This window comes from Phaseolus vulgaris, chromosome 9, assembly GCF_051622355.1.
Source record: "Phaseolus vulgaris cultivar YP4 chromosome 9, ASM5162235v1, whole genome shotgun sequence".
Lineage (NCBI taxonomy): Eukaryota > Viridiplantae > Streptophyta > Magnoliopsida > Fabales > Fabaceae > Phaseolus > Phaseolus vulgaris.
The window spans coordinates 16,865,840-16,885,008 of NC_143506.1; the positions used below are offsets into that span (position 1 = coordinate 16,865,840).

Here is a 19,169-nt window from a genome sequence, read left to right on the forward strand (position 1 = left end):
GCTTTACCCTTTTCTTTTTCTTTATTTCATATGGAAAATTTTATGATAAATTTTAATGCAGATTTATATTTTATCTGTTTCCACAATTATTTAATTTATCATATTAAGAAAAGTAATTACTTTAGCTGATAATGATGTTTTTTTCTTAAATATATATTATTAATACTTTTCTCTTTTTAAAACTTTTTATGAATACAACTTCTCACTAATTCAAAGTGTTTTAGTCTAAAAGAGTAACTAAAAAGTACTATGAATCAGGCTTTTTAAAAAAAGAGAGTTTTGATTCATTTCTAATTTGAATCTTATAAGAATGTTAAAAACTTCATAAAAAAATTATTTATTGTTTGGTAAATCCACTGAATCAAATTAATGCATTAAAAAACACATTATTCGAAATCAATATTAGAAATGTTGACCAAATACACAATTAATATATTATTTATTAGAACATTGTAATACGTCCTTATCTAAGTTGGTATTGTTTATTAAAAATGTCTATTAGAGCGTATTGTTTAATTGACTTGTAAAAAAAACATTAAATTTAAGGTGACTTAAGTTAAATGTCCTCTTAAATAATTTCGGCATTAGAGTAATTTTTATAAGGAAATTAAAATTTACATAATATTGTCAAATTTATAAATAAATTAACGACATTAATAAATGTATTCACTTTTACAAGTATTTATTTCTAGATCAGGTCTGATGAACATAAAACATAAAGAGAAAAAAAAATATTTTAAGAAAAAAACTAATGAAGTTCATCAATTCATTATTTTACAAGTATTTATTTATAGAGCAAGTTCAATGATCATGTCATAAATAAAATTTTAATAAAAAGTTCCTGAAAAAAATTCATGAATTCATTCATTTTAAAGTGTTGATTCAGAAGGAAGGTTGAATGAAGTAGGGTCCATAGGTTATTTTGAGAGACAGTGACTTAGGAATCATGATTGAAGGAAATTAATTAAATTATTCAAACAACTTGCCTTTGTTTAATTTACTAAGGAAGGGTAGAGGAAAAAAATTGAAAAAAAAGAAGAAAAAATAATAAAAAAATGAAATGACTTTTTATTTAAGTTATTTAGTTGTATTAAAAAATGGAAAGAAAAAAATATATGTGCATGACACATCTAATATTTTTGCCAAAAGATCATTTTTTTTCCATGTTCTAAACCTGACAAAGAATTGTGTACAAAATGACTAACAAGATTTCAATTTTCAGAAAAAGAAACATTTATTGAATATAGTATTGTACGTATCTAAATTTTTATTAAAAAATATATTTATATTTATATTTATACAAAATCTAAACTTTATATTAGAAACTAGTTTTTATCAGTTTTTTTTAAATAACAAATAAATTTTCACTGTAAAAAAAATTAAAACTGAGAATATTAAAGAAATAAATTATTTTTTAAACTATTTTAATTTTCTGAATTAAAAATAATACATATTTTCCAATGAAAATATCGTCATATTTTTACATTGATAACAGAGTTAATCTATCCAGTGTTTATTGAGAGATTTTGTTTTCGTAAAAAATAATTGGCAAGTCAATTATCATAAAAAAAATAAAGTAATTAACTCTATTTGTTACTTTTATTTTCACTTGAATATATTTCATAATGATTGACAAATAAAGTTAGTTCAGGAGTATAACTGATTTAATCAAGATAAAGTATAAAAATATATATTTTATTAGTTAAGTTAAAAAATTATAAATAAAATTTTTAATTATTTAATTTTTTCATAAAAATTATTATCTCTCTAGAAGTATATTTTGTCAATCTTCTTTCTAAGTTTTTTAGTAATTTCTTTTTTAATATTCAAATATGTCGTAAGGATGCTAATAAAGAGGAGAAGATAATTTATTAATTAGAAATTTGTTTAGATTAAGTTTCTTTATTCCTTTTTCTTGGGATGGTTGCTTATGGGTTATTTTTATGCTTAGGAGTATATGCTTGTATGTGAAGTTTGATGTCTCTGCTATTATAAAGTCATAGTAATATCTTTAGTTTGTGATCAGAGTTTTTTTTTAAATAAATTTGAACTTTTTATGTTAAAAAATGGAATTTTTAGGTTTTTACTTATGAGTAAGTGGATTTTTCATGTAAGGAAAGTTTTCATTAGTAATATTTTGATGATGAATTTTTGGAATAAAATCTGGTTTAGTTGTGAGGGTTTTAGTAAAATGGTTGTTATATTGTACGTTTAATATTTAAACTTTGAATTAAGATTAAATGCTTATCTAGGAAATGTTAAATTATATTTCTCTCTTTTTGTTTTTTTTTTTTTAAAGTAAAGTATATTTATTGATTGTAGTTTGTAAGAAATAATATTGTCCTGAAGTAAATATTAATTTGAGTTAAAAAGGTGAAATTAGGAGTTATAGGAAATAGTTGTTATGAAATTTTTTAAACTTGTTTCTATTCTTAGGAAGTTAATATAATAGAAAACTTTGCATATTCATATTTTTTTAGTTCAATTTTGTCTAATAACTGAGCGTATTTTATGACTAAATTTAGTTTTCTCAAAATAAATTATCCATGTTATAATGAATTTGAATGGTTCAGATTGAGTTGGAATGAAGTATGATAATTAAGCAATTTGTAGTTGTATTTAATCATTTTTTTTAATTTGTATAAAACACTACATAAGTTAGATTAAAAAGTGATAAACTTTTGGTATTGTTTTGTTTTTACGGTGCAAGTGTGTTATCCGAGATTAAGTTGCTCACAAGTCTATTTTTTCTTGAATGAGATTATTGTTGCTTAAGAAAAATTAAAATAAGAGTTTAAGTGATTTAGGGTCAATTTTTCTCAAATAGTAAATTTTTCGCTTTAATAACAAAATTTCCACTCAAGTAAAAATAGAGCAGAAAATTATCTTTTTCTTAACTTTATTTTCATTCAAGAAAAAAATACTTTTTTTTTAAATTTTAAAAGAATATTTCTTTAATTAAATTAATATGAGAATTATATATAGAGATAATATAGTTGTAAATTATTCCTATTTACTTATGTATATAATATATATATTTATATTTATATTTATATTGTAAGTTGTAAATAATAACTTATAAGATGTAAATACATAAGAATTAATATTGATAGTTGTACTGTTAAATAGCGAAAGTCATTTGACTCAACAAAACGATGTCAGATCTACTAAGGAATGACTCGACTTCCCGACATGAAGAGACGAATCCATAATGAAGATTAATCGTAATCAAAGTAGTTGATCACTTCCTAGACAAGGTTAAGGGAGTATTAGGCCTTCATGGGCTTGGGATAATCCTTTTGAAAAAAAAGACCTATATGAAAACTATAAATAGGTGAAAGCTCTAAAGGTAAAAGATAATAATTCTTTAATTAGAATACATGTAACCTATACATATTTACTGCTAACATGAGCGTCAGAGTATCTTTGTAGGTAACCTCTTCCCTCGCCAAACCAAAGGAACTGAGAGACTAAGAACTCTGAAGAAGGACATAACATCTTGATAGAGGAAATTCTACCTTGTAAGAACATTTTTGGCAATGACCTGTGGGGACGGAAGAAAAATCTATCGATAAACTGCATGGTAGCCACTAGGAGTATGATGGGAGACGAAAGATAAACAATAGAGGAGGAAAGCCATCAGATGGACCCATTGGGAGTGGTTTTAAAGATGAAAAGGAGTTAAAGAGTCTAAAAATGAAGAATGTCAAGGAGATAAATGCACTAAGGGTAAAAAACACCACTTTGAAGCGGAGGATAGAGATTGTGGGGACACCACGGTTCAAGAGGAACATCGAAACCCGGAAGGCTCTAATGCTCAAATTGTTACAAAAATGGAAGGAGAGAACAATTCCTATTACCACGACACAAAACCACACACGTCCACTAACACCTTCAGAATGTCGTCACAAAGGCATTCATTTCAGAGGCAATTATGGACGTGTCATTGTCGAACACATAGAAGAGCCCGCCTTAGATAAGTGTGACGAAACAACTGACCCAAATGAGCATGTGGATGCTTATGTAATGCAAGTCAGCCTTTACATGGTCCAAAATGTGTTATTGTGTCGAGTGTACCTAATGTCTTTGAAAGGGACTGCACTTAACTGGTTCACCCGCTTACTCCCACATTCTATCGATTGCTTTGACACCTTAGTAAAAAAGTTCGCAGCACAATTCACAAAAAGTCGGCCTCACCATTTGATGTCAATAACGCTTGTGAACATCTGACAAGAGAAGACTGGATCCCTACAAACGTCTATGGAACGATTTGGGAGAATAAGTCTCAACATCCAGAATTTGAGTCCGAAGATGACCATGCATCATCTTGTCACTGCTTTGAGGTCGGACCCATTCTCTAACAACCTATAAAAAAAGTTTGTTGACAATATGGATGAGTTATGACAGAGGAAAACACAGTTCATGCAGCTTAAGGAGTTATGGAAACTTCGAACAAAAGTACATGGTTGAAAACGAAAAATTAACATAATTGATTAAAACAAAAAGGAAAAATTAACATAATTGATTAAAACAAGAATGCACATGCATGACCGTTAAAGTCTCAAAGACACTAAAGCAAAAACATACTTACCCATTGATGAAACTTAATTCATTGATGGTTTATGTCAATGAGAAATTCATGAATGTTACAGTGATCCACGTCATCTTTCAAACCCTATACAGATTCGTAAAGTTAAGCAAAATGTATCTTTCAAAGCTCTATACAAATTCGTAAAATTAAGCAAAATTTAGAGCTTGAAGATGACTTTTTTTTATTTCTTTTATTATTATCTCTTTCACTCCTCTTTTCCTCATCTTTTAAAAAATCAAAATATATTTTTAGAAGAGTTCCTTTTTATTAGTTTGAATAAGTCTGATAGGAGCAAGAAAGTTAGAATACAAGTAATTATTGTAATTTTATTTTTTTCATTGAAATATTAATTTTTAGGATTATACAAATTATTGAAAATTTTGCTCTTTTGATAAAGTTTTCGAGATATGACACAATTATATAATAATGAAACTTAATATATACAAGAAACTAAACGGATAATTTATAAAAAAAGTCAAATTTTTTTAATTTATCAAAATAAATATTTTTTTTGATAAAAATAGGTATTTTAAAATGAACAAATCTGTCTTCACGATTTTGATTTTGATAAGATATTCCACTTTAAAATCTTGCTTTCAAACATATTTTATTTTGTTTATTTATTTATAATTATATTCAGAGAAGTTGTATCAAAATATAATTTTAATACATTTTTATAGAACTTGTGCCTAAAACTTTTACAAAACCGTGTCTAAAATCACAATTTGTGTTTTCGTTTTTTATTTTTGTAAAATGGTGTTATGAATATTTTTTTATTTGTTACTTTAACTTTTTTTGGTATAAATTGATTTTCATTTAATGTTTCATTTGTTTTTAATTTAAATATATATTTTTTTCATTTCATTGGCAGCTTTTCATGAAATTGTGCATCATGTCATGACTTTAGCTTTACATTGAAATGGTACATGATGTTTTGCGTTGAATTACAAAGTTTTCTTATGAAAAAAAGTACTTGTTAACTTTTAACATATGAAATTGTTTGAAGAAACCAATATGTTTTAATTTCATATTTTTTTTTATCTTATATTTAACCAACAGTTTTAAATCTGTGAGTGGTAAACACTCCAAAACATAACATGGGAGCTTTAGTGGATCAATAACCAAACCCAGAAGATTAAAGTTAAAAAGCATGTGGTAATAATATATTAATATTTTGTGGAATTGAAGAGAATTAAGTAATTAAAATAATAAAGTAATGAATATTAACTTTTGGTGCTTTGTGGCTATATTTTGTCTAACTCACTCTTATTCTTGTCTTTCTTTTTTGACTCTTTGATGGTGCTAGTGCTGCCTCTCAACCAACATCACCATGCCTTGCAGCTGTACGTCTTTGACAAAGAAAATAACTGTCACTTTCACTGCACAAACATTTCTTCTTTCTTCAAAACTCACTATTTTATGTCACTTTCTCATTATAATTTCAAACACTCATTTACTCATCAATAATTACAACTCTATTTTACTAGTATCATAAAATATCCATGCATACCTTATTCCTTTTTATTACTTATTGTAGAACATTTTTTAATTTGAAAAAGAAGATTTAACATTCTAATGACCTATGAAAAAGAGATAGTAAATGAAAATATAAAAGTATACCTAAACATAAGAATAGAGTACAAAAATCATATGTAACTGATTTTAGAAATATATATATATATATATATATATATATATATATCTCGTGTAGGTGTAAAAGTTTTTTTTTGTTAATTAATAAAAAATTATAATTAATATATGTGTTTAAAATGAATTATTATAAGAAAGTACAACTATTATTAGAGGTGTTATCAGCAAAACTTCTACTATTAATATTTGTCTCTCATAGATCAGATAAATACAAGAGGGCTGCTTCTTCCTGCACCTCCATACCTTCTTCTCTTACCTCCATAGATTTTTGTATTTCCAAAAATGTGCCTCTGTAATATTCTGGATTACATAATCTGGAAGTCATTTTTCAAATTTGTAATTAGCTTCCGGATTTATATAATCCGGAAGTCTTTTTTCATATGCTGATTACTTTTTGGATTACATAATCTGGAAGTCTTTTTTAACTTCCGGATCATGTAATCCAGAAGTCTTTTTTCAAATGCGTTTCCGGATTACATAATCCGTAAGCTATTATATGAGGGTGGCGCAAGAAGGATAAAATTGTATTTTCATGTTGTGTATGGAGGTGCCAGAAGAAGATATGGAGGTGCAGGAAGAAAAAGTCATACAAGAGTTTCATTGACTATGAAGGCATATATGACAGATTAATAAGCACTTGCGAAAGATCCATAACCAGTGAATTTAATTAGAAACATTATTGTATAAATTTATATTGATGAAGTAAACTTAACAAATAATTAAGAAGGAACCCTGCCAACAACAAGCATATTACTTATTATTATTATTTTTATTATTATTAATATTAATATTATTGTTGCTATCGATAATGATAATAATAATATTATTGATATTTTTATGAATATTACTATTTTTAATAATACTATTATGATTAATAATCATAATAATAATAAAAATAATAAGTAGAAGAATAAAGATATTAATAACAATATTAATATTATTAATATTATTATTATTATTATTGTTAATGATAATAAAAATAATATTAATAATAATAACTAGATTTGAAAATATGTTGGAGAATTAAAAACAATGCAAAACATATTGTTGTATATTTGGAATATGAAAACATAACTTTTTTTTTTAATTTTATTAATGGATTAATTAAATGTGATTTAAAATATTTACAATTTAAAAAATGTGAGCTAAAGTAATAGCATTTTAATAATCGTTGTTTATATTAATTTTTTTAATTAAATATAATTTTAAATATTCATAATTAAATATCATATTTTTATTATTTTAAGTAATTTTTTTAACGTGGTTTATTATTTTTTTAAAGTTCATATAAAAAAATCGTGACTGGAAACATGGTATATAGTGATTTATAAATTATATTTGTAAATATTGGTTTTTTCATTTTCAAGTCACATTTATATGTTCTGATCGCTTTCGGGCAATAATTTTATTTTTAACCCACACACTCTAAAAGTATCACTAAAAAAATATGATGTAAATAATAAACAATTTTATAAGTATGACTTTTGGTAACCCTTAAATCACAATTATAAAATTTTTGTCTTTTCAATATTTGGACAACTCCTATATACGTGCAATATAGTTTAATGTTCAAAAGTAAAAAATAGTGTAGAATGAAAATTTGAAACTAAAGTAATTTGTTAGATTGTAGTATATGGAATTATGATATGTATCAACTTCAATGAAAGTAGTTGTTATTTTGAAGTTGGAATTAAAATGATTTTGGGTAGAACACAAAGCTTGAGCAAATATGTGTTTGTATTAAGTATTTTAAACTTGTGGAAAATAGTTAGATATGTCAACTTTGTACTATTGGTTGATTTAAGAATTTTATAACGGTGCCAATATGGAGTGAATATTTAAGATGATACATAAATATAAGGATTAGTGATGTTTTATTTCATATAAATTTGGTAATATTTAACTTTTATCTTCGACTTTTAATCATATTTTGTAAACATTTATAGACTCTTTAGATTTGGGGATGAAAGTTCTCTTTCCGTACATTATTTGTGTTGATTTCGAGAGCGTGTGCTTTTGTGAAATACAGAGACAAAAAGTTACATTTTAAAAAGTTAAGGAATTTGATGTTTTTTCCTAAGTTTATTTTCATCGTTTTGTTAGTTGACCAATGCTTTTGTTTGTTTTCCCCTAAATTTAGTTTGGGCTGGTTGTTTCTCCCACTGACAGAAGATATGATATTTTAAAGTTGTCAGTTTCTTTCTGCACCCCTACATTTTTCTTCCTGCATCCCACAATATTATGCAAAGACAAAAATAACCCTATTACTTTTTAAAATCCCCAAAATACAATAAGAAGGTGTTTCTTTTGGTGGTAGTCGGTAGTGTCTCGATTATTGTTTCCGCAGTTTATATTTAGTATTGTATTTCAGACAATGCAGTCCAGTAATTTTATGGAATCAGGAGTTTGCATTAGATTTTTCACATTCCAGATTTGGAAATCCATAAATCTTCCGGATTGAGTAGGTCCAATAATATGATCTTCTACAAGTCAATTAACATAGAAAATAAAAGATGATACTGGTTGAAAAATCTGTTGGCTATGCTCAACGAGTTTGAAAGTGAGTAAAATATGTCCGTTAGTATGTTGCGAAATTGCAAAAATACTTCTCAAGTTTTCAAAGTTGAGATGAGAGGTCTTCAAGATTTAGAGTTGGTTACTTATTTTAACTTCATAGTCACTATTTTTTTTTCTATACAATATGCATGATGTTGGCGTAGGCACTTACCTCAAACCCCACTAAATTATTGCACTAATATATGTGCATATCAGTAAGACTCTAAAGTGGTTCCGACAACATGAATGCCACAACTAAAAAGACATGCATGAAACATTAACGTTGCATAGAACACAAAAAAGGTAAAGCATAAGTAAAAAACTCAATTATTATGGCGATAGGTCCTTTTCTTTGGAAATTCATCACCTCTTTGTATTGTCTCTGACTTGCTGGAACTGTGATTATGCCATTTTAACAACTAGTTCAAAGACTCTGCTTCTGCTTGAGGTCAATTTGACACTATCCTTATTCCTGACAACTCTATTTTCCAGATCGGGTCAATTTGTGCTATACAAAGTAAAAAGTCTCCTATTTTTTTAAAGAAATGGTAGCCTTTTATTGAGGCAAGATACACCACGTCATTAAGTGATAACAGGAACCATTTAGACACAATTATGGAGACCTTAACTAAAACAAATTAGAGGACTAACAAATTTAACTATATTTATTCACAAATAGCTAAAGACATAGTAAGAAATGTCTATGAATCACCTCCTTAATCACGCAGAAATGACGACCCCAGAAGAAAAAAATAAACCCAATTAGTTAAGAGTTAACCGATTTGGCTTTTGGAAAAGGTTTATGATGAACAGATTCTATACCTCCGCTCCCTTCTGCAAAATGTAAGGAAAAAAAAACCCTGTTTTGTCTGCTTAGTCATATAATCCTTCCAACTCCCAAATATCAACAAGAAAGTCAACCATTTCCTGTCAGGTTATGATATTATAATCAGTCAGGGGCATTTCCTGATTTCTTGTACATGAATATCAACAGAAAATAACCAAGTGAGAATGCATGAATGAGAATAAATCTGTACATGTTTCAATTTTATAGGACAAAGTCATGTGTTTGTATCTATTTCTTTCTTGGTAGACATTATAAATGAGTAGGGCTCGATTAAAATTATTGAAGAGAGAAATAGACACTAAACTTGTACATGACCTGTCATGTACATGGACATGAGAGGAGACAATCCAATGCATGCAAGAACTTACTCCAAGAGGAATGGGCCGAGGAAAAGGCTTGTCGGTTCCCATTAGACTCTCATAGGAGGCATTCCAACTATAAAGTGAAAACTCTAGAATTAGAACTTAACAAACATTTTGAGAAGTGACTTTGATCACTGAATTGAATCCTATAGTTATTGACCAATTCCTCTCCATCAATTTCCTTGTATAGAAAATGATCTTCCACCTTATCCGTGCATTTTTTTTACTTACAGTTACAGCCGAAGATTTTTTTGGTCAAAACAATAACATTCCCACTAATCAATGAAATAACAAGGAGAGATAAAAAAACAACGGATCAAAGTTAAAAATCATGCAATACTACAGATCAGCTAGTATATTTATTTACCTTACTATATGTTCTCCAACTTCTTTCTTATTCCTGGGCTTTCGTTTTCCAACCCAATGTCGCCTCACCTGGTTAAAGATAAGAAGACCTGCATATATTGTAATAATAATCAGCTGGAGATATGTAAGAAAGTGTACAAAAATGCAAGAATGAAAGAAATCCTGTAAAATGAAAATAAAATTAGAGATGTGGATCAAGGAAATCCTGAAAACTAGATTTTAACTTCAAGTTCCGTAAATGGCCATTACATGTAATTAAAGAGATTACATTAACTAGAAAGAAAACCACAGATTACAAGAAAAGGTACAAAAATAAAGGAGTAGACAATCAGTGTCTGTGTGACCAACTTGCCTGAGGGGGAGACAAGAGAATGAAAAGATAAACAAAAGCTTAAAGTGAAAGTTGCATTGCAGAACCAGTATTAAAAGTGTGGAATTCAAGTTATTTCAAGGCATTGGAACTGTAACTGTCCCTCCAGGGTCAGGTTTTTGAATTTGAAAATTCCATGAAAATACCAAGATATGTGACAGTTAGCAAATAAGTCTGACATGACTCTATCAACAGTTTGAGCAAGATTGTCTCCGCATCAGAGAAAATGGTTACCAAGATGATACAAGATCAAAAGTATCCTTTAATAATGAGACTAACTAATAAGCCAGCAAAGATAATAGATAAGCTACTATAACAAAATACTTGCCATCATTGACAAATTCAGGAGAATCAATCTGAATAACTAATAAGTCAACAAAGATAATAGATAAGCTGACTATATAACAAAATACTTGCCATCATTAACAAATTCAGGAGAATCAATCTGAATGCCAGAGCTACTTTGAGGATCAGAAGGCATGACAATTGATGAGATGCTTTTCTGGGACTGAAATGCCCACTGATCTATTTCTAAAGCACTGCTGCTCCAAAAATCTTCTGATATGTCTTTGTTCATTGCTTGGCCTTTAATTATAGGAGGATTTGGGAAGCATCCCAGACAACCTCTGCTCTGTTACAAAGCAGGTTTAACCACAAGCTTGATTAACACAAACTATTAACTATATAATCAGTCTACTAGCTTTGATGAAAAGAAGACGATGTTGTGACAAAGAAATGAAGGTACCAGTTAAAAATTAAGTAGAATAACTCAACTTAGCATATGACCGTCAGTCCATTTACTATATTTCAGTTCTCATTGAACCCAATCAATACTTTGAGGAAATGTAAAAGCGAGAGAATGCAACAACCTACTTTGAGGGTGTATATTCACTCAGATTATTTTGGCATAATATTTTTGGTGGAGGCTTTCTCAGGTCAATTAGCATACTGAATATGAACTTACTCCTATAACTAGTGTGTGTTTCTCCTTTACATTATAAGGAAACAGATGTTGGGTTTCAGTTTTTTTGTTTACATACTACAGTCAAGTCAACACCTACAGTTAAAAAACATGGAATGGAAGAACAGAGAAGCAGCATATGGAAATGATAAAGTCATCAGCTATGAATTGGAGTGAACAAAAAAATTACAAGGACAGCAAGAAAAAATCAATAAGGGCAGTACCAGGAATACAGCATCAGGTTCACATTTAAAACCTTCAGAGATGCTCATAAACAACTTCTTTGTCTTTTTTATTTCTATTTTTCATCCACCGCAATACATGATATTTAACACAAAAGATACATCTTACAAAAAGGTAAGAAGACGTCTGCAGTTTGAGCAACAAGAAATTTCCTGAATTTAATTTAAATAATGAAAGAATTTCTCCTTACACTGAAAGGCCCCTGGTAATTGGAGCCTTATCTTTTCAATGGCAGACATCAGAACCAAAGCAAGCATGGCAAAACAGAAAAAATGCACAACAGCTTTGTTCACAGAGCATCTTCTCAATTGAGTCAACAAACAGAACCTAGAATACCACGAAACCCAATAGGGCAGCGAAATTCTTGTTTCACTGTACCAGATTCAGAGGGTCACGAGAAAGAGCAACAAGCTATAAACTTGTTCAAGTTTCCCTGATCATCAGATCTCACACTTGCTCAGAAAGCAAGCTAGTACAAGCAAAGATTCCCAGACAATTAAATAATTACTAAAAACTAAAGAGAAAAACCTTAAATAAATTACCCAGCAGTGGTAAAACAGTTTGAAATATCAAACTTTCAGTTTCCAATAATTCGAAAAGTTAGATCCCAATTTCTGAGTTCATTTACTTCCACAAAATTGTTCCAAAACCAAACACACAAAACTCACTCAGGAATCCGCAAACTACATATCTATTAGAGGGATCTCCTTATGGTTTTGTCAAATTGGGCAGAACTGTACAAGTGTATTGATATGAAAAATACATTTTTCTTAAAAAAAAATCTGGGACCAAACAAAGAGAGAAAGGAACAAATAATTTACCCCATGCAAGCGAACATCTGACAGAGCCAAGGTGGAACATATCCACAGATATGCATCTACGTAATTCCGAGAAGATCTGTCACCTCAAATTCCGAATCCAGGACGAAGATAATTCAATAACCTGCATGCACAATTTTTTCTTTTCTGTTTATTTTGAAAAAAAAAATGAAAAGGAAGAAAGAATCTCCTCTCTTCTCTGAATTTAATAAAGCAAAATAGTACTGTAACAAATAATAATGAAAGGGATAAAAGGCTGTTGTTGGTACTTTGGTTTCAAATAATAATAAATTAGCAGAAAAGAGATAAATATTGGAATAGAATCAACAACAAGTTCAGTCAGAAACCTCAACCTCTACCTGTTGAGTTACACAGGCGAAACGTTTCTTGTGGGATGCGATCAATGTGTCCATGTTCAAGAGGGAAACTTATTTAAATAAAATAAAGGATTAATATAAATAAATAAAATATTCAACCTTCATTTTGTAAAAACCATAATTTCTTTACAATACTTTTTCTTTGATATTTTCCTAAAATATTAAAGAATCTCTTTTTCTTTTCTTAGATCACGTTTTTTAGTAAGTCTGTGTTTGTCATCTTTTGTTGAACTAATTTTTATTGAGTTGATTGCATGCATAGATTTTTGTGCTTATATTGTTTATGGGACATAGATATGTTACCTAGGAAACATCATAGAAAGTTTAAATTGCTGATCATAAAGTTTAATTTTCCAAGGAAGTTTAATTTGATTTAAAAAGTTAAATAGATAAAGAAGTTATTTATGTTTTGACAGGATAAAAGATCTAGACTATTTGACTTGGTCACGATAATAAATATTCTATGCAGAGATGTTTTTGATGAAAACTTGTTGAAGTTATACATTTTGGAATTGTTGAATATGAAATTTTTATAGTCATAATTATGATTTTGATATTGTAAAATTTATTAAAAAGTATTGAGTTAAATTGTGAATTGTTTGATGCTAAAATAACTGTAGTTGATTGATTTGAGTTATTGATTGAATTGAATTTAATAGATAATTTTTTTATATTTATTGTGAATGGATTTATTAGCAATTCAATTAGGATGAAAATTATATTTAAACAAATAATAGTGATGTTAGTCATCTTAAGTTTGTATAATAGTCTAAAATTGTTATATAGATTTTGGGTAAAGTTTTTGAAAAGATTTGATGTTGTTGAATGAAATTTATTTTTCTAGGATTTTTCTTAAGTAGAAATACAATAAAATTAACATTTGTTTTCGATTTTATTCTTGTTCAAGATGAAGTAAAAAATCAATTTTACTTTTAATTTTATATTTGTTCAAATGAAAATAGAACATCCTATTTTTCTTCACTGAAAATAGAGCATAAATTCAGCTTTATTCTTAGTGTTCAAGATAATTTTTATTTTGTTTTAATTGATTGAATGTGAATTTTAAATATAAATATAAATAAAATATTGACTATATATAATTATTTTTAAGGAGAGAATATTATGTTAACATGTTTAGGTTGTGTATTGAAATTTGAGATTTTGTATGAAATATTATGACTATTGTTATTATCGAAGGAGACGTCTATGACTTAGTTTACAAAGTGAAAAAGAACCGTGTTTGATAGGTTACAAAGATCTATCCTCTCACTTGAGTAAACTGTGTTCCTATCATGTAATTTTTGTTGTTGTGCAACTTACTGAATGCACTATGATAAATACATATATTTGAGTCTAAGTTAATACACATGCTTATTATTAAGTGTGTACGTGATATTGATTTGTGATTTATAATATGAGAGTTATTCAATTGAATTGAAAGTTAGACACTTATTATAATATATACTAAGAGTTTATGGAATATCTACCACTGAAAATATATGAATGTGATTTGAATATATACATTATGAAATTTTAAGTATATTTTTTAATATTTGCATATATGTTATATTTTAAAACATTTTTTGTTTTGTTTTGTGTATGTCTTTTTGTTAAATAAGAGTATGTAATATTACATGCGAGAAAACTCAACAAAAATAGGCTGATATTAATATATATATATATATATAATTTTATATTTTGTTAATTATTTTTTTTATAATTTGAATTTTGTGGAAGAAGAAAAGAATTGAAATTATAAATTTTTATATTTTTTATTAAAACATTAAATATGTTTTTCTTACTTTAAACCTATACTATATAATAGAAGATTGATTTTCATCCTTATTTCAAACTTTAAATCATTCATCTACTTGTTGATTTCACATAAAGAATGACTCATTCTAATCATTTTCATATGATTTCACATATAGAAGGGTACATTTCAATCATTTTTATACTACACAAATCTGAATGATCTAAAGTTTGAACAATCAATTTCGTACTATAATCCAGATAAAAAAACATATTTAACCCTTTATTATTTATTAAAAATGCAATGATATAATGGTAATAAGAAGGTGAAAATGTAGACTAAACTTTGAGGCGTTAGTTAGTGTTATGCAGAGAATAGTTGCTAGGTTGTGAGAATTGCAGGAAGGAAATTTGAACAGGAACCCAAAATCCGAGCCTGGGTGTCAGGAAAATGTTGAAAGCCAGGAAGATTTGTTATGGTTCCATCGTGGGCTACATGTATAGGGTAGCGCATGAGGTGGTGAAATGGTCTAAATTCATCAAATGTTTCCTTTGAGTACATCTCCCAATTCTCCTCTGCAAGCCTATTCACAAGACCTATGCACTCCAAATGTTCTGGATTGTCCAAGGTTTTTGTCTCAAAACCATGGTCCCCAAGGTGCTCATACCACAGTGCACGTCGAAATCTATATATCTCCCCTCTGGCTCGCCCATTCCATGCTAGATGACGTGGTTGGAATGCACCCATTGCAATCTCACTGTCTCTTGAACCCTCCATTGATCTTTGATTTATGTTAGCAGAGCCAACGATTATGTATTCATCATCAACTGAGGGAACCAAAAGACACAGTGTTAATAATTTGTTAGTTCTTCACCAACCATGGAAACAATGTAAGTAATAACGAAGTCTTATGTGAATTGGTAAGCTTATGACAGTATTTCATTGGGTTAAAAATAAAAGCTTCGAGAGACAAAAAAAACATACATGATCAATAAAAATGAGTTCATGCGCACCATTTGTCTATACACAAGATGGAGAACATAGATGTATAGATATGATAAAAATAGAGAAATGGGAAAAGTATAACTTGGGTGTGTGTACCTAAAGTCAAACATGAAGATTGAAATGTTGCTCAAAATATAGCAGTGGAAGATCTTAAACGAGTAACTAACTTTAGCATAATGGTGTTTGATCTCATACCTATCATCATTTTGGAATGAACATAGATCATGAACCTCCTAGAATCGTGTGCTCTTCTGTAGTTACTCTCAGGCTCTGGTTCCTGTGGAGGAGTATACTCTCTGGGTCCCTTATGCTCCCTCTTGCCAAGGCAAAAAAATGTTAAATAATCTCGAGGGTGTGCTTGAATGCCCAATTTTGCTAAGGCATCAGCAATGTCGGAATACATCATCTCAATGGTTCTTCTCTGCCAATCTAATATTGCTTGAACCGAATCACTTTCAGGTACACCTTCAGGCCACATTGGGATCACTATGTACACAGAAAACCTCTCTTTTGCTTCTATCTTGCTTACAATCTTCAATGTCAACTCCTTTGGTATAAGATGCAAAGCACCAATGTTCTCAACCACAATGTCATTAGTTGCGTGCCAAGCATATGAACTCCCTAGGAAGTATTGGTTCTCAATGTAGATGAAGTTTTTTGCACGCCTAATAGCATTAATGTAGGCATCCTGAATACTTCTCTCAATGATATTGTCTTTCCCACTAACAAGGCCTAATTCAGCAACTAACTCCGGGGCTTGGGGAAAGCCAAAAGCAGCAGCACCACCATCAATGGATCTAAACAACTGAACATTCCATGTGTCTTCTTCTCCCACTTCTGATTTTTGTGCATCAGATGGGTGGACTAGAATGTGACCAAGATCATCAAGCGAGAATAGCAGTTCCTTCCCTACTTGCTTCTCCCACCTTTGCTCAAAATTGTACAAAACATCCCAAGCAATGGGACCTCCTAGCTTGCAATGAATGTCATGCCATGGCTCTCTAGGACCACCTTTATCAATAGAAGCACTTGGGAAGTTTGGTTGATGGAAATCATTTACATGCACTGAATTCAAAGTTGGAAATAGAGGATGCTCCCTAGTATCATACCTCCCGTCACAAAGATCAAGGCCACCTATGAAACTTACGACACTTCGCTTCAGTGATGACCCTACAGAACGGGCATCAACAACCACACTCTTTTGGTGATGAGTGAACATAGTTGATACTTGAAAGCCTTGAATCATGCTTCTCCCATCATCCGGGTTCCGTGGACACAAAACACAATGCACCTTCGTGTTTCTAAAGTAAGCAGCAGTTTCCTGATCATGAGTTGCCATCAAGCCCTCTTTCTTGAATTCTGCTACAGAAGTTCTGTCATTCCAAATAAGCAAAAGAACCTTGACACCTTCATCAGCCTTCTTCTTAAGTAACTCCCCGAGGGTGATATTTGATTCGTCTTTGTCCCTAACCAATGCTATTTCAGTGTAAACAGACCAACCAGCTATGTAAACAAAATGCTTAGCCTCCATAATGGCAGTGTAAATGTCCTCCCAACATCTTGCGGGCACGTAGTCTTTTCCTTGGGATATTGGAATATATGGGACAACGCCAACGCCACGTGGGGCATGAGCATCTTGGTACAAAGTAACATGACAACCTTCTCTCTGATTGAAAAATGTACGAGGAACTCCATAAAATGGCATGCGAATTCCCTGAGACCATGAGCATGTTGTGTCCTGTGTGACACTGTTGAATTGCATGGTGACACGGATTTTGGAGTGACCCGGCACGGGACGATGATCTTCTTCGTCTAATATCTCAACCCACCTCTTAATTATGGGGCCCTTGCGAACTTGCTCCACAGGGACATAGGCTCTTCCAATTAGAGTCGCTCCAATTGGGTTACCATCTTTGACAGTGAATATCACGTTTGAGATACGATGGGCACAGTAGATTTCAAAGCTCTCGTTCCACTTTGGGTGAGAGGGTTGGTTTCCTATCATCCTCGTTCGTCCAACCCTTGCCTTGTCTAAATCAACTGTTGCATACAATCTTGTTCCAACAATCTTCGTCAAGTTTTCACATGATAGGATTCAAAAAACACAACATTCTACTCTTAGTACCCTCACTTCTCAAAATTAGTTTCAGTTTTACATTTTCAAATTCATCAGAATAATTCTGCAACTCCCCACAATGTTATTTTCAAAACAATATTTTAAAACTTGTAACAAACACACAAATATTGCATTTCCACATTCTCAAGTATTTGAAGTTGTTTATTGGTTAACATACCTCACGCCGGCACAGCAAACAACCCTTGACCTGGGCTAGAAATCTCTTACCCTTGTGTGTTGTGCCCTTTGTTCCCATGTTTTTGAAAACAAATAAAAAAGAAAAAAAGAACACTGAGTCAAAGAGCATAAGCATGCAAATTTCTTTGAAAACTAATGCAGAAGGCATTGACATAAAGCTTGTATATTATGAAGTTATAGATTCAAATTTCAATGAGATCATTGGACAAGAAAAAGAAAGAGTTTCAATGAAGAATACCTTCTGACAGAAATCCAAATGACATCCAGTATGCAGTCTATCAACTTCAAATATGGTTACCTTCAGAATCCCGTGTAGCAGCTCAGGCATTTTTGTTTTACACTCTATACTTGTTACCTTCTATGCTATGATCTGCACCATAACCATAGAGGGTAATCAAATTGAGTGAAATAAAATTTGAATTTTCACAAATGTTAATTTTGTAGCAGGCTTTTCAGGAATGGTCTCAGAACGTTTGTTAAATGTGATGGAAATAATAACAAAGGTCACATTTTAAGTTGACAATGATGTATATAAATGGAGAGAGACTTGGTAAGAGAATCTAGGGAATGTTCTGTTTGAAGAAAGAGAGATGTGTTTGGAGAACAAAACCAAAAACCAGATTCAGTTCTCTCCTTGGCTTGTAAGAAGCGTTTGCCTACTTCAAACGGACTAGGAGCCCATTTTGACAAGGTAAGGTGGCTTGTCCACCACCCCCAAGTTACCATTTTCCCTTCAATAATGCAGTCCTATGCAAAAAGAATTTTCAACAGTATAAGTTCTTAGCCAATTTGATTCTATAAAAAATAACATTAATTGTATTTACGGTGTTATTTAATCAAATCAGGCACATTAAGAACATTATTAAAAAAAAGTGTTTCATGTTACCAGCTTAGAGGAACAAAAGGAAGCAACAAAATGAGAAGTTTACCTCATCATCAAATCTCAAAGCTTGCTT

At 30.1% G+C, this 19,169-nt stretch overlaps 2 protein-coding genes across 9 annotated transcripts; both read right to left on the reverse strand.

Annotated features, from left to right (window-relative positions):
- Window positions 1-9,304: 9,304 nt before the first annotated feature.
- On the reverse strand, window positions 9,305-13,186 carry LOC137821936 (uncharacterized). 7 transcript variants are annotated; one of them, XM_068626747.2, is made up of 6 exons: window positions 13,124-13,186; window positions 12,768-12,888; window positions 11,160-11,368; window positions 10,374-10,461; window positions 10,013-10,079; window positions 9,305-9,724 (listed from the first exon to the last, which is right to left on the reverse strand). In XM_068626747.2, the coding sequence occupies exons 2-6, from the start codon at window positions 12,821-12,823 to the stop codon at window positions 9,671-9,673; spliced, it is 474 nt and encodes a 157-aa protein (XP_068482848.1). In that variant the 5' UTR covers window positions 12,824-12,888; window positions 13,124-13,186; the 3' UTR covers window positions 9,305-9,670. The 7 variants fall into 7 exon arrangements, with proteins under 7 accessions (XP_068482848.1, XP_068482849.1, XP_090151998.1 ...); XM_068626748.2 differs by having other exon boundaries at window positions 13,118-13,174; XM_090295872.1 differs by having other exon boundaries at window positions 11,160-11,373; window positions 13,124-13,171.
- Window positions 13,187-15,034: 1,848 nt separating this feature from the next.
- On the reverse strand, window positions 15,035-18,719 carry LOC137822670 (phospholipase D alpha 1). 2 transcript variants are annotated; one of them, XM_068627613.2, is made up of 4 exons: window positions 18,452-18,719; window positions 18,194-18,259; window positions 16,095-17,967; window positions 15,035-15,721 (listed from the first exon to the last, which is right to left on the reverse strand). In XM_068627613.2, exons 1-4 carry the CDS (start codon window positions 18,539-18,541, stop codon window positions 15,276-15,278), a joined length of 2,475 nt encoding a protein of 824 aa, XP_068483714.1. In that variant the 5' UTR covers window positions 18,542-18,719; the 3' UTR covers window positions 15,035-15,275. The 2 variants fall into 2 exon arrangements, with proteins under 2 accessions (XP_068483714.1, XP_068483715.1); XM_068627614.2 differs by having other exon boundaries at window positions 16,095-17,953; window positions 18,452-18,501.
- Window positions 18,720-19,169: the final 450 nt, after the last annotated feature.